The sequence below is a fragment of the Ochotona curzoniae genome, unplaced genomic scaffold (assembly GCF_017591425.1).
Source record: "Ochotona curzoniae isolate NIBS_2020 unplaced genomic scaffold, NIBS_Ocur_1.0 contig_66, whole genome shotgun sequence".
NCBI lineage: Eukaryota > Metazoa > Chordata > Mammalia > Lagomorpha > Ochotonidae > Ochotona > Ochotona curzoniae.
In genome coordinates, this window is record NW_024466512.1 from 23,823,760 (window position 1) to 23,838,085 (window position 14,326).

Consider the following 14,326-nt stretch of genomic DNA (forward strand, 5'->3'; position numbering starts at 1 on the left):
ATGTGATACTAAAATTGTATAGGAATGAAATGGTCATCTTTTTAGGTTACAATTGTTTTTACATGCATTTATACTTTAAAAATGTGATTTTTCTACTTTTTATTTGTTTAATGTTATGATTGTTGGTGAACTAAGCCTGTGAATATAGAGTAATTCTAAATTATGTCTTTGAAAACAAACTGGTGAAGGGGAGAAGGAGTATGGGGGACATGGGAGTAAGAAAAATATAGTTGTCTTCCTGGATATGTACCTACTGAATGCATAAACTCTGTTCTCTGTGTATTAATAAAATATTTTAAAAAGAAGAATTGGTATGCAGAAGATTACATGATCCTGTGGCTAAAAATAATGTTTTGTTTTCCAGAATTTTTGTGCTATTTAGACCCTTCTTCAGTCAAAGCTTAGAGAGAAAGGAAGAAAATAATGCTATGAAACTTTCCCAGGTTATAGATTGCTGTCCAAATTTTGAAAATAGTCCCAGCTACTTGATAGTATCTGTCTTTCAGATTCCCTCAGTAGTTATCCTTCATATTCTGTGCTGAAATTTTAGTTGGCGTCTATGTGAGATATGCAGTGTAATTGGGTTATTCCATCTTTTTTGACACTGGAAACACTATCCTCATTTTCAGAAGTCTCTGAATATATGATTTTATATTTATATCCTTTATATCAGAATTTTAACCTAGAGGGAACTATATAGCAATAAATGTGTACATTAAGGAAAAAAAAGAATCAACAACCCAACTTTCCACTAAAAGGAGCTATATCCAAAGCTGTGTGTAAGAAAAATAAATATAAAAATATCCTTGCTACTCAAAGTGATGTATGGGTTGAATGTCATCATTATTAAAATTCTAATGATATTTGCTATAAAAGACCTTAAATAGTCAACGTCATCTTGACTAAGAGACTCAAAGGTGTAGTCATCATATTTCTTGGCTTCAAAACGTATTACAAAGCTACATTAATGGAAAAATTGTGGCACCTGCTTACAAACAGAGAGTTCACAAATAAGCTCACACATTTACAGGGAGCTAATCTTGAACAAGGATATCAATATCACACATCATGGAATGCACAGTTTTTTCAATAAAAGATGTTGGGAAATTTGGATATCATATACAAAAGAAGGAAATTAGATGATTATCTAATGTCATACACAAAAACAAACTCAAAATGATTTATGTTTTCTCGTATTAAACTTGTGTTTTCCATTTTTTGGTAAGAATTTCACAGAAGTGATAAAGTGCCATTCTGAGTTTCATGTCAGGATAAGTTATGTCACTTTATTTAATTTTGTTTCTTTTGCTTTTTTGTCCTTATCTGAAAAACTTGCCTGTGCCAGTATCGTAAAGTGTAAGCCTATGTTTTTTTCTAGTGGTTTAGTTGGTTTAGTTCTTTTTAAAATTTGTCTAATCCGTAGCAATAATAATTAATTTTTTAACATTCAATGCAGAAATGAGGGTATGGGGGTTGCTGACTAATGTGGGTTTCTAGTGAGAATGGAGAGGGGATGAATAAGTTCCATCATAGAGAAAGTTGCAGGGGGAAGAGAATTTATAGTTCCTTCATGTCATGTCAAACTGCATCAGTAGCAGAGTGGAGATGGTCTACTAATACCACCTGGGGGGTTCTTGGAATGGGAAGAATGCCCTGGGGGTGTTGAGTGGTATTGTGTGAAAGGTGGAGGTGACATATTCCACCTGTCCTCGCATTGGCTCTTCTTGGTTTTCTCTGTGTAAGTTTCAATGTCTGTTGGTTGTCTGTGTCTCTCTCAGAGTGTCCACAGTCCTAGGTACTTTCTACAGAACTTGATCTGCAGGTGTTGTGACACTTGTTTTTCTTTCTATCCTTTGAAGAGATATCTGAGGTCTTCTATTGATTAAAGGACCGAGTTGTCTTGTCATTTATGTACTCTTTGTCTTTTCTCTGGAGTCAGCAATGTGGTGACCTGGTCTTGCAACAAGTACTTTGCAGTTAAACGATGTGTCCATGGGATTTTCCCCAGCCCAACCCTGGCTCCAGTTCTTACACTCAGCATGTGCTACAACCTGGTCCACATGGCTGGCTCCTCCATTTTCTGGATGTTTCTTCAGATGTGTCACCATCATGCTACTGTGTGACCTATGAGTTAATGTGGAAATAATAATAATAATAAAAACCTCTTGAGGACTTGCTCAGTAGCCTAGCAGCTAAAGTCCTCACCTTGCACACTCCAGGATCCCATATGGGTGCTGGTTCTAATCCCGGTGGGCCCAGCTGCCCATCCAGCTGCCTGCTTGTTGTCTGGGAAACAGTTCAAGACAGCCCAAAGCCTTGGGAACCTGGCTTTGGATTGGCTCAGCTCCAATTGTTGCAGCTGCTTTGGGAGTCAATGAATGGATGGAAGATCTTCCTCTCTTCCTTTCTGCATATCTGATTTTCCAATTAAAATAATAATAAAATAAATCTTTTTAAAAAACAAAGCTCCTTTGAAGGAATGAAAATAAAAGCAAAAATATCAAAATGCCTGAGATGTAGCACAAACAATATTGAATGGACCCTTGATCTTGTATTTTGCATGAAGGTTGCTTTATATCCGAGAGAACATATGTTATTTGTCCTTCTGGAATTGGCTATTTTCACTGAGCATAATGGTGTCTAGTTGGGACCATTTGGTTGCAAATGGTGGAATCTCATTCTTTTAAATGGCTGAATATTAATCCATGGAGTGGATATACCACAGGTTTTTTTTTTAATTCACTCCTCTTTTGATAGGCATGTGGATTGTTTCTATGTCTTTGCTGTTCTAGAACGTGCTTTCTCATAAGCAGACTTCATTTCCTTTGGATATATTCTCAGAAGCCAGATAGCCTGATTGTATAGCAGATTAATTTTCAGTTCTGTTAACACTCTGCATACTATCATAGTGATTGTATTAGCCTACATTCCAACCAACAATGAAAGAGGGTACCTTTTTCCCCACATCAGATGTTTTCAGTAGAGCGCTTTTTTTTAATTAATTTATTTTTATCACAAAGTCAGATATACAGAGAGGAGGAGAGACGGAGAAGAAGCTCTTCCATCCCATGATTCACTCCCCAAGTGACTGCAATGACTGGTACTGTGCCTATCCGAAGCCAGGATCCAGGAACTTCCTCCAGGTCTTCCAGGTGGTGCAGGGTCCCAAAGCATTGGGCCGTCCTTGACTACTTTCCCAGGCCACAAACAGGGAGCTGGATGGGAAGTTGAGCTGCCGGGATTAGAACCGGCACCTATATGAGATCCTGGTGTGTCCACAGTGAGGAGTTTAGCCACTAGGCAACTGTGTCGAGCCCCCAATACAGTTTTAAATGTAGGCCATTCTCACTGGAATTAGGTGGAATCTCAGTGTAGTTTTCATTTGTATTTCCCTGACAGCCAAGGAGCCTAAACATTTTTTTTCTCATATGTGTAATAACCATTTGAATTTGTTCTCTTGAATTACTTCCTTGAAATATTTCCTTTGCCCATTTCTTTCACAGGGTTGTTTGTTTTGCTGTCATTGAGTTTCTGAAGCTGTTTGGAAATCCTGGATATTAGTCCTCTATTGGTTGTGAAGTGTGAAAAGATTTTTTTCCCATTCCGTTGGTTGCTTCTTCACTTCGTTGATCGTTTTCTTTGCTGTTCAGAAGCTTCTTGGCTTGATGTAATCCCAGCTGTTTATTTTGGCTTTGACTGTCTGTGCTTTTGGTGATTTTTCTAAATCTTTCCCAGTTCCTATATTTTGGAGAGTGCTTCCTGTGTTTTCCTCTAATAGTTTGATGGTTTCTAGCTGCAAATTTAAATGCTTGATTCATTTAGAACTGATTGTTGTTTAAGCTGATGGGTGGGGGCGGGGTCTTGCTTCTGACCTCTTCAGACTGCTATCCAGTTGTCCCAGCAGTATTTGTTGAAGAGACCAGGCTTTTTTCCTGGATTGTTTTCAAATTTCTTGTCAAAGATTAGTTGGCTGTACATGTGTGGGCTCCCTTCTGGGCTTTTGTTTACTGAACACTTCTTCAAGATTTGCCTTTGGATGTCAGTTTGGTAGGTGACTTTGGCTTCAGTTTAGGGGAGCTCCTTTCAGTTCCAGCAAGGTGGAGGGGACCCACTGGCAGTGGCCGAGATCATAGCAGTGCCAGGTCCAAGCCTGATGTGAGCATTCATAATTATAATACATAAACCCTAACTCAGAAGTCACTCAGAAAGGGAGAAAAAGAGCTGCACTGGGTTTTAGCCCAGTCTGTAGTCTGTTCATGGTGCCATGCATGCATAGGTTACGCTGGGATTTGGCACTGGTAATTAAAATCTGAAGTTGCAGTATGCAGTTAGAACCTTTTGCAGGCCTCATAGAGGAAACATACATGACTCTGGAGTTTGTGGGAGAAAAAGCAAGATGAGTGAAATAGGAGAATGATTGGTGGGGAGATGAATTGACAAGATGGGAAGACTCTAGAAGCAAATAAACAGTGCAATAATTTGTGCAAGTGGAAATGATAGCCAAAACAATAGATGTTGGAAACAGAAATTAAGGAATTGAGTGGGAGTGATAGACACAGTGACAGTAGATGGTGTCTGGCATTAGTCTGTCAGTAGACATGTCTCTAATAATGGCTGTAGTATTTTGATTCTCAAAAATATTAGATATCTAGACTGGAGTGAAGTTTGTTGAAAGTTGTCCCAGACTCAACAGTTGTCCAAGACGGTAAGCTAGCCATCTATGCTGGTCTTCCCTGACACTATTTCTCTCATCTTATGCAAGAAAGTAGACCCAGTAGGATGAGGTCTTCTGATTTATTTCAAGAAAAGTGGTAGATCCAGTGACTTTTTGTGATCTCCCAATTTTTGAATGTCAATAATTCAGTTTCATTACTAGGGTATTCTGTATTGAACCTTTGGTTGCAAATTTGCAATTTCTCTATAATTCTATATATTGTATAGAACCTGTTTGTGTGATTTCTTATTAGCATGAAGCTCAGAAAGGCTTTTAATAATAGCTAGTATTGGCCTTTGGTTGCAATGTTGATTTGAAAGTTACAAGCCTTTCTCTATTTCTTCCCAGCCAGGTCTTTAGATAAACTTTATAACTTTGCTGATTGCTCTGGACTCCACCTGATATTTGCTCTAAATGCACTGCGTCGTAATCCCAATAACTCCTGGAACAGTTCTAGTGCCTTGAGTCTGTTGAAGTACAGTGCCAGCAAAAAGTACAACATTTCTTGGGAACTGGGTAATGGTAAGTAAAGACGTTATTTCCTCTGATTTGAAAGGCTTGTGTGTGTGTGTGTGTGTGTGTGTGTGTGTGTGTGTAGTGTGGTGGGGGGGTGGATGGAGAGGTTGGTATAAGATTTAGTCTCAGTCAAATCATCTCCATTGGCACAGAAAACATTTGAAGTGTTTAGCCATGGGTCAATCAACCAAATGGTGAAAGAGAATATGATTAAAAAACGTACCAACAATGTTGGGGGTACACTTAAATAAGAGACTGATAGAATTATGATTCCTAATTCAAAATAAAAATATATTTAAAAATTTTAAAAGTACATTTAGTAAATCCATGCTGTCTGCATCTATAGTGAGCTCTAGTTACATAATTTAAAATGTGGAGGAAATTTTCACAAAGTGGGGAAAATACGGTGATTTATGCCTAAAAAATCATGTTAAAACCAGCTAACATGCTAACATGTCTGATTAGCTTGAACTGTATTTTACAATGTGTTCCATAGAACATTGATCTTACTTCTTAAAAATTCACAATTCATGTTAGCCTATAAAATATTGAGTACTCTTGCCACAGAAATCTATTTAATATTTTTTAACCTAGTATTTCTTAAACCATTGCACCAAAGTTGGCTTTAGGCTTAGAAGAAGACATGCTTGGCCTAATGCTCTGTTGCCACTTAATTGAAACTCTTAATAACATTATCAAGGTGATTCACACTTTTATTTTGCATTGGGCTCCAAGAATTCTATTTAATCATGGGCTGTGTGTGTAACAACGATTGTTCTTTCCATGAAACCTTCCATGCTTCATAAATAATACTGTTTTTCTAAATTTTATATAAGTATGGATAGATGTTTACATAAATGTGAATTATATACATATATTACAGATTCTACAATATAATGGATATTTATGTATCTACTATGTATGCTAGTGTGGAATATAGGAATCTATGCAGTATCTGTGATTGTAATATCAAATCAATTAATGTGGGTTACAGTTTAAATTATGGGTGGTATAAATCTGAATGAGCTGATTTTTATGTTGAAAGAATTTGGTAAGCCTTAGATCAAAACAATTGAGCTTAACAAACTAAAACTTCTTTAAAAAATATTCATCATAAACTGATTCCATCATTTTTGTCCATGGCCCTATATGCCTTCTGCTGACTCCCATTATTTAAGCACAAGGTGCATGTGTGGACATGTACACTCACAAAAACATGTATATGCTCATATTATGTATTTGTTACATCCTGGAATCTGAGGTTAAATAACATGGAAAGGGAAGAGAATCTTAAGAATAAATGTTCTCTTTTTCCATCAGTAGTCATTAATTGGAATGTGACAATTGGAGTATGACTCTCATTTTCTTTCCTTTTCTCTCTCTCTCTCTCTTAAAATGGGAAACCTTTGGGGATGGATCTGGAGAAAATTTAATTATGGGACAATTTGCTCAAGTAACTTGAGAATTTCATATTTTAAGCCACTGTAGCAGAGTGACGTGATAATCTTTGAACTGGTAAATTATTGGTTACTAGGAAAAGTTTTATTTATCTTCCAAATCCTATCTTCAGTGTTTTTGAAACTCTTTCATATTCTTTTTGGTATACTCATGATCTTACCTTGCTCTAATATCAGATTATGCCCATTCTAGCTCTTCCCTGGGGACAGCAAATATTCTTTAAGCAGGACACTCTCCAGGGACCAGTAATATTATACTCTTCAGAGTGGTTCGGCCTGTGCTGAACTGAAGAATACATGCCCCATCCAAAGCCTTCGTTTGTTGTCCTTGTAAAATATTGTAATATCTAAGTAAAATTGCTTTGCACACAGAAAAACTGGTTTTATAACTTTGAAACACATAAAACTTACATATGATTGATATCCAAAATAATTTCTCTGGGGTTTTTGAGGTCTGTAAGTGTGGAAGCTAAATGATACAAAGCTTAAATTGGTGTAACTAGAGTGATTTTGTGGTAGAGAAGGGCTCAAAAAGAGAGTATATACAACTTTCTTTATATCTTTATTTATCCTAGACAGTTAAGGACTTATGCCATCCCAACTCACTTTTCCCAACTGCTTCCTCCCAAGGTGTTTACTTTGCACGTAGAGCTAACTACATTGAAAGAATGTTATATAGTTACTTCAACCATGCAATACTTGATTCCATTCATTGTTCTTTAAAATTTTTTTTTAATTTATTTGTATATATATTATGTTTAAAATAGTTTTTAATCTTTATTCATTTGTTCTTTTAAAATTTTTATAATTTATTATTTATATATACACATTATATATATGTATTTTTATTGAAAGTAGATATACAAAGAGGAGGAGAGACAGGAAGATCTTCCTTCCAATGATTCACAACAACCGGAGCTGACCTGATCTGAAGTCAGGAGCCCAGAGCTTCTTCTGGGTCTCCCAGGTGGGGTCAGAATCCTAGGGCCTTGGGCCTTCCTCAATTGCTTTCCCAGGCCACAGGCAGGGATCTGGATGGGAAGCAGTACCACCAGGATTAGAACCTGCACCCATATGGGATCGCAGCACGTGAAAGGCAAGGACTTTAGCCAATAGGCTACTGTGCTAGGCACCATTCATTTTTCTTTTAAGTGTTTCTTCAAAGCTTAACAAAAACAAAGAATCATTTATGAAAAAAAGCCATTATCACATATAAGAAAACAAATACATAAATAAAAGCGGATAAAGAAAATATGAAATCTACAAATTAAGAATTTAATAAGCTGGAAAGTACCCAGTAACATTTTGGAAAGTATTTCTTTAGATGTTACATGTATCTGTAATCAGGAAGTCTGAAGGTAGTATTTTCCACTTCTTTTTCTTTGAAAAAAGTGTACTTTTATTTTTTTATACAACTTGCATAAATCACCTGCCCAACTCAATGGGTTTTTCAGGGTTTGAGGAATGTATATTTTACTTATTTTACTGTTTCTTCTAATTTGTTTTGAAACTAATGATAGCTTTTCCTGTTTTAGAATCATGTCCCTTAAAATATCCAAAGTATTCTGTTCTCAACTATTCTTTTTTGTGTATTTAGCCCCTTCCTTCTAAAAGCAGTTATCTGCATGGCCACACTCCTGACATATACTTACTTCTCCAGTCTTCTGTCCTTTTCCTCCATGTAACCTTACCCTTTTGGACAAAGACTAAATGGACAATGGACTGACCATTCCTCTTATCACCCATGTTTCTATCTACCAACAACCTGTTAACATATATTTTATCTATAGCACAAGTCTAGCATTGAACAACAACAACAACAAACTTAAGAGAAATACATTTTTTTGTTTTTCTACTCAAATGTCTAAGCTATGGTAAATAATCTGTTACCTTTTCTCCTTTGAAATCAATCAGTAGTGTGGGTTAGATACTGTTTAAGAAACACCTATTAAACTTTTGATTATAGAGTGGACTGAAATTATGATTTGTGCAGAAATTAAGGGAAAAAAAGAAAAGAAGGAGGGGATTGAAGGAGGAAAGGCATGAATATTTTCTGAGAATTGTACCTGTGACAATAGATGCTGGACTTTATGCTAGGTATATGCTTGCAATGAAGGAATCTCAACTGAACTTGAACTGTGGTTATGCAGCAAGGTGGAGGAATCCACTATGGGGGGAGGGTTGCGGGAGGGGCGGGGGGAATCCCCAGTGCCTATAAAACTGTATCACATAATACAATGTTAATAACAATTAAAAAAAAAGAATTGTACCTGTGAAATGAGTGAAATTTGTATTAATACAATTTAAAAAGTAAGAAAGACAAAATTAAAAAAAATCACTTGGCATATCAAAGTCTATGAATGAATGACTGTCTTTATATAAAACTTTTACCAATTACATTTTGTGGGTATAAACTGTTTTCTTAAATGTCCATAAATTGTAAATATTGTAACTGATTAATGCCAAGTGATGTCTGTAATTGTTTGTATTTTTGTCAACCATTGGTAAGCATGAAGTAAAGAAGAGTTGGGGAATTTTGAATCTGGGACACAGATCCTGGAAAATGTCCATTTTGCACAAAGCTGTTTACAGATTCAGTGCAGTCCCCTTCAAAATATCCCTGACATTCCTCAGAGAATTAGAAAAATGTTCTAAATGTATATGAAAACACTCATACACAAAACAAATATCAAAATGATTTTGAATAATAAAAACAAAGCTGAAAGAAACATAATAACAGATGTTAAGACATACCACAGCGCTGTTGTTACTAAATCACCATGGTACAGCATCAGAATAGACTAGTGGAACAGAATGGAAATCCAAGAAATAAATCCACACAAATATACCTAATTGACCTTTGACAATGACCCCAAAAACATACACTGAGGAAAAGGCACTCTCTTCCGTAAGTGGTATGGGAAATCTGAATATATCTGTGCAGAGGAATGTAACAATGTACTGCCTTCACGTTCCACCCTACTCAAAAATTAACTCAAGACTGATAAAACATATAAATGTAGGACCTAAAACTATTAAACTACTAATAGAAAAGATAAACATTTCAATATACTGACATAGGCAAAAATTTTTTAGAAAAGACACAAAATGATAGGCAACCAAAGCAAAAGTAGACACATGGAAAGAACTGTATCAAACTAAGATGATCCTTCTCAGTAAAGGACGTGAACAGAGTGAAGAAACAACCTAAAGAGTGGGATAAATATTTGTAAGCTGTGCATCTTATAAAGGATTTATATTTAGAATATATAAGAAGCTCAAGAAATTCAACAACAAAAGAAATGCTCTAATTAAGAAATAGGCAAAGGGATAGTACCCTAGTGGATGAATAGGGAAGAACTGGCACTGCTTTCAGCCACAGACAGATACAACAAAGGAAAAACAAAGGAAGAATCACATCCCCAAGGGACTGACTCAGAGTAATGTTCAGTGAAGGCTGAAAAGCATAGCAAAGACTCCATGGAACAATGGGGAGAGAGAACATAGAGTTGACAGCCATGTACCATTAGCAGCTCCTGCATATTCAAGGTGGATCCCAGAAGAAATACAAAAAATAATTAGGGATTATTACATCATCATTTACCAGCAAATTGTAAAATCTGTTGAAGATTTGTAGAAGATATGGGCAGATTTCTGGACACCTATACTTTACCAAAAGGGTGTCAAGAGGATGCAGAGAAAGAAGATGACTGGCTGAAGCTGAGAAGGGAGATAGGTTTGGACTGAAAAGTGACAGCTGAAGAGATTTTTTCCTGGGATGATTGATGCATTGCATAGTTTGTTGTGTTGATGGTTGCATGATTGTACCTGAGCTAGAAACCATTGAATCATGCACGCTATCAGTACGTTATTTGGCAGGTAAATTATATCTGAAAAAAGCAATTACCGAAAAAAAGAAATTGTGCTTTGTCTCTTTTATTTTAAAGGAAAGAGCAATGCAAATCCTAACCCACTACATACTGACAAAGATTTCTTAGGATGTTTATATTTAAATTATAGACGATATCACGATGTTATGTTTACAAAGCTCTACATTTATAAAGAAATTAAAAATGAACTCTCCTATGTTGTGCCAAAAATGCTCCCTAAGTACCCAATAAAGTATATTTACAGATAAATAAAGGGAAAGGTAGATTGGAATGGTGAAAATACTGTTAAGCATTCAATTTACACTGGGAACATGAATATAAAGATATGTATGTTTATATATACCATGTACTTTTTTTAACATTTGCATCACTCAACATATACCTTGTGTCACTAGCAGTCTGTTACTATTCCCATTCCTGAGACACCCTGACTTACTTATTGTCTTTGGATATTTGTGTTTTATGGGCAATTCATGTAATTGGATTCATACAATATATAGTATTTTATATCCACTTCTCTTTTAATGTAATACTTTGGAAATTTACGCATGCTGTAGCATGTGTAAGTAGTTCATTACATTTTATTGCTGAATATTATTGTAATACATGGCTATACTATATTTTTTATTTTCCATGCACAACATAACAGATATTTGTATTGTTTCTACTTTGGACTGCAATGCTTCTGTCAACAAGCATTCACCTACAAAACTATGTAAGCACGTTGTCTTTCATCTCCTTTTAGGAATTTACTGAGAGTGGCATTGCTAGGTCACATGGTGAATTTATTTTTATTTTTAAAGAAATCAGCAAGCTGTTTTCCAAAGTCCTACATTTCAAAACTTTCTAGAGTTCAATTTTACACTTTTATGACCAATAAATAAGGGCTTCCATGTTTGCAGTGGCCTTGGCAACACTCACTATTCTCTGTAATTCTTACAGTTTAATAACTGCATACTCTGGGACCACTGTGTGACGTTTCTGTATATATATGCAATACATACAACAGCATTCGCCCTTGTCTGACATACCTTATGACTGGAGGCTTTCTTCTGTTTGTTCGTATGAGACACATGAGGATATTAGAGCTCTAGAGCTTTGCTCCATGCCCAACACACATGTCTGTGCGTCTAGGAATCACCATTCTGTGTTCAGATTGGTCAAAGAACAACATACAGAAGTTGTCTTTGTCTGGCTTTTTTCACTAAGTGTGATATCCTCCAGTTCTGTCCATTTTGCTGCAAATGATAGAACTTCATTCTTTTTTATGCTGAATAATGTAGTCATGTATGTACAACATACTTTATTTGTTGTTCATCTGATGCTGGTATAGATACTTTGGTTAATTCCATAGTTTGACCATTGAGAGCAGTGCTACAGGAAGTTTGGTGAATCAGATATGTTTTTGATCGATTTTCATGTCTTTGAGATGTGTATATACACACACAGTAGTGGGATTGCTGAATCACATGCAAATTCTTTTTTGCATTTTTAAAGAGCTTTTCGTACTGTTTTCTTTAGTTGCACTAATTTATATCCCCACCCATAGTGTATGACACTTTCATAGTTTTGCGTAAACTTTGGGATTATTTTCTAATCCTCAAAGAATAACATTGCTATCTTGATAGGAATTTCATTGAATCTATAGATTACTTCCGGTAATACAGACATCTTAACAATACTTACCCTTCTAATCCACTGACAGGGAAGGAATGTCTTTCTGCTTTTGCGTGTTTTCTCTTAAAAGTGTTTTATCATTGTCACTGTAACTATTTCTTACTTCTTTGGTTAAATTTTTTCCCAAAAAAATAATTTCTGCAGCTATTGTGAATCAGATTTCTTTCATAGTTTTCCTTTCAATAAAAACAATATTGGTAAATAAAAATACTGCCAATTTTTGTGTGTTGATTTTATCTCCTGTGGCTTTTTTGAACTGATTTATCAGTTTTAACAGCTTTCTGATAATGTGTTTAGGATTTACCTCATGCAAAATCACACATGGATTTTTCACACATGGATCCCTACACATGGATATTTTTACTTCCTCACTATTCGTTTCAATGATCTCTATTTCTTTCTCCTCTCTAGTTGCTCTTGCTAGTAGTTCTAATACTGACTTGAGTAAGAGTCATGAAGTAGACACCCTTCCTTTGTTACAGATCTAAGTCAAAATGCCTTCAGCTTTTCCTCCATTCACTTTGTTATTGCCGAAGAGTTTGCCATATACATTTTCTAAGTTGAATATGTGTCTTCTTTACCTAATTTGTTGAGAGGTTTCTTTTCATCGTGAATGGATGTTGAATCTTTTCACATTTTTTCTGTATCTGTTGACATGATCATATGATTTCATCTTTTGTTCTGCTGATGTGATGTTGATTGCAGGTGTTGAGTTATCCCTGAATCCCTGGAATAAATCCTACTTGATTGCAACATATAATCTTTGTGACGTAGTGTTGGGGTTGGTTTCCTAATACTATGTTGAGAATTTTATTTCTGTATTCAGCAAGCATAGAAGTCTGCAATTTAATTTTTTATGTTGTATTTTATTTTATGTTGGTTCATGGTCTCATGAAGAAAATTTGAGTTCCAGCCTCCTTAGTATTTCAAAAGTTTGAAAAGTACTGAAGTTAATTCCTCTTTAACTGTTTTGCAGAGTTGAGTTATAAAAGTCATTGAGCTTTGAACTTTTTCTAATGGGAAACTTTATCCATAACTTTAATTTTCTTATTGTTTTTGATCAGTTTAGTTTTTCTGTATCTTCTTGGCTTAATCTTGCAAAATTGCATGAATCCAGAAATTTATCCATTTTTGGAGGTTTTCCAATTTTTTGACATATTTGTTCATACTAATTTACTTACGATCATTTTTAAATGTGCATGATATCATTATAATGACTTTTTTCACATTTGTTTGACTTTTTCTTCTTTTTCTTAGTCTCATTAAAGGATTCTTTATCTCATTACTTTCAAAAACCTGAATTTTCAATTCTTGATCTTTTGTACTTCTTAGTTTCAATTTCATTAATGTATGCCTTGATTCTTATTATTTCTTGACTTCCTCTAATATGGGATTTGATTGGTCCTTGATTTTCTGAGTTTTTAAAATATGTCATTAGGTTGTTTGTTTGAAGCTTCTTTTGAATATGTGCACTTACTGCCATACTCTCCCTCCAAAAGCCACTTTTGGTGTATCCCAAAGATTTTTGTATGTGTGTTTTTACTTTCATTACTTAAAAAAATTCCTTTTTGGTTTTTCATTCATCCTTAGATTTAGGATGATGTTACTCTATTTCCATGTAACTTGTAAGTTTTCTATAATTGTTCTTGTTGATTTCTAGTTACATTCCTTTGTGGTCTAAGAAGATATATGATATGATTTCAATTTTAAAAAAAATACTACTGATATTTCAGTTGTGATCTAAAATATAATTTATACCAGACACCGTTACATATGCTGGGAAGAAGAATGTGGATTCTATACCTATTAGCTGAAATGTTCTATAAATGTCTCTGCAGCATGGTTTTACTTTGATATAGTTTTATTGACTATCTGGAAGTCAATAAATAAATCAGTTATCATTGATGATAATGGGCTGTTGAAGTCTTCCATTATTACTCTATCACAGTCTGTTTCTTGGTTTAAATCTTATAAATAGATACATGCCTGTCACAAAATTACCTAAATATTTAAAGCAAATAGTGTAAGTTAGTTACAGCTTTCTTGTTGAATTGCTATTCTTATCAACATAA

The 14,326-nt window shown here is 35.0% G+C and overlaps 1 protein-coding gene across 3 annotated transcripts in view; it reads left to right on the top strand.

Moving 5' to 3' along the window:
- Positions 1-14,326, top strand: part of HPSE2 (heparanase 2 (inactive)) — a 474,845-nt gene that overhangs the window by 247,215 nt on the left and 213,304 nt on the right. Inside the window, exon 4 of one of the 3 annotated variants that reach the window (XM_040992335.1) lies at positions 5,063-5,236. The exons of the other annotated variants lie outside the window; for them this stretch is intronic. Within the exon in view, the coding sequence (XP_040848269.1) occupies positions 5,063-5,236 (174 nt within the window). The remainder of the gene's footprint in view (positions 1-5,062; positions 5,237-14,326) is intronic. 3 annotated transcript variants of the gene reach the window in all.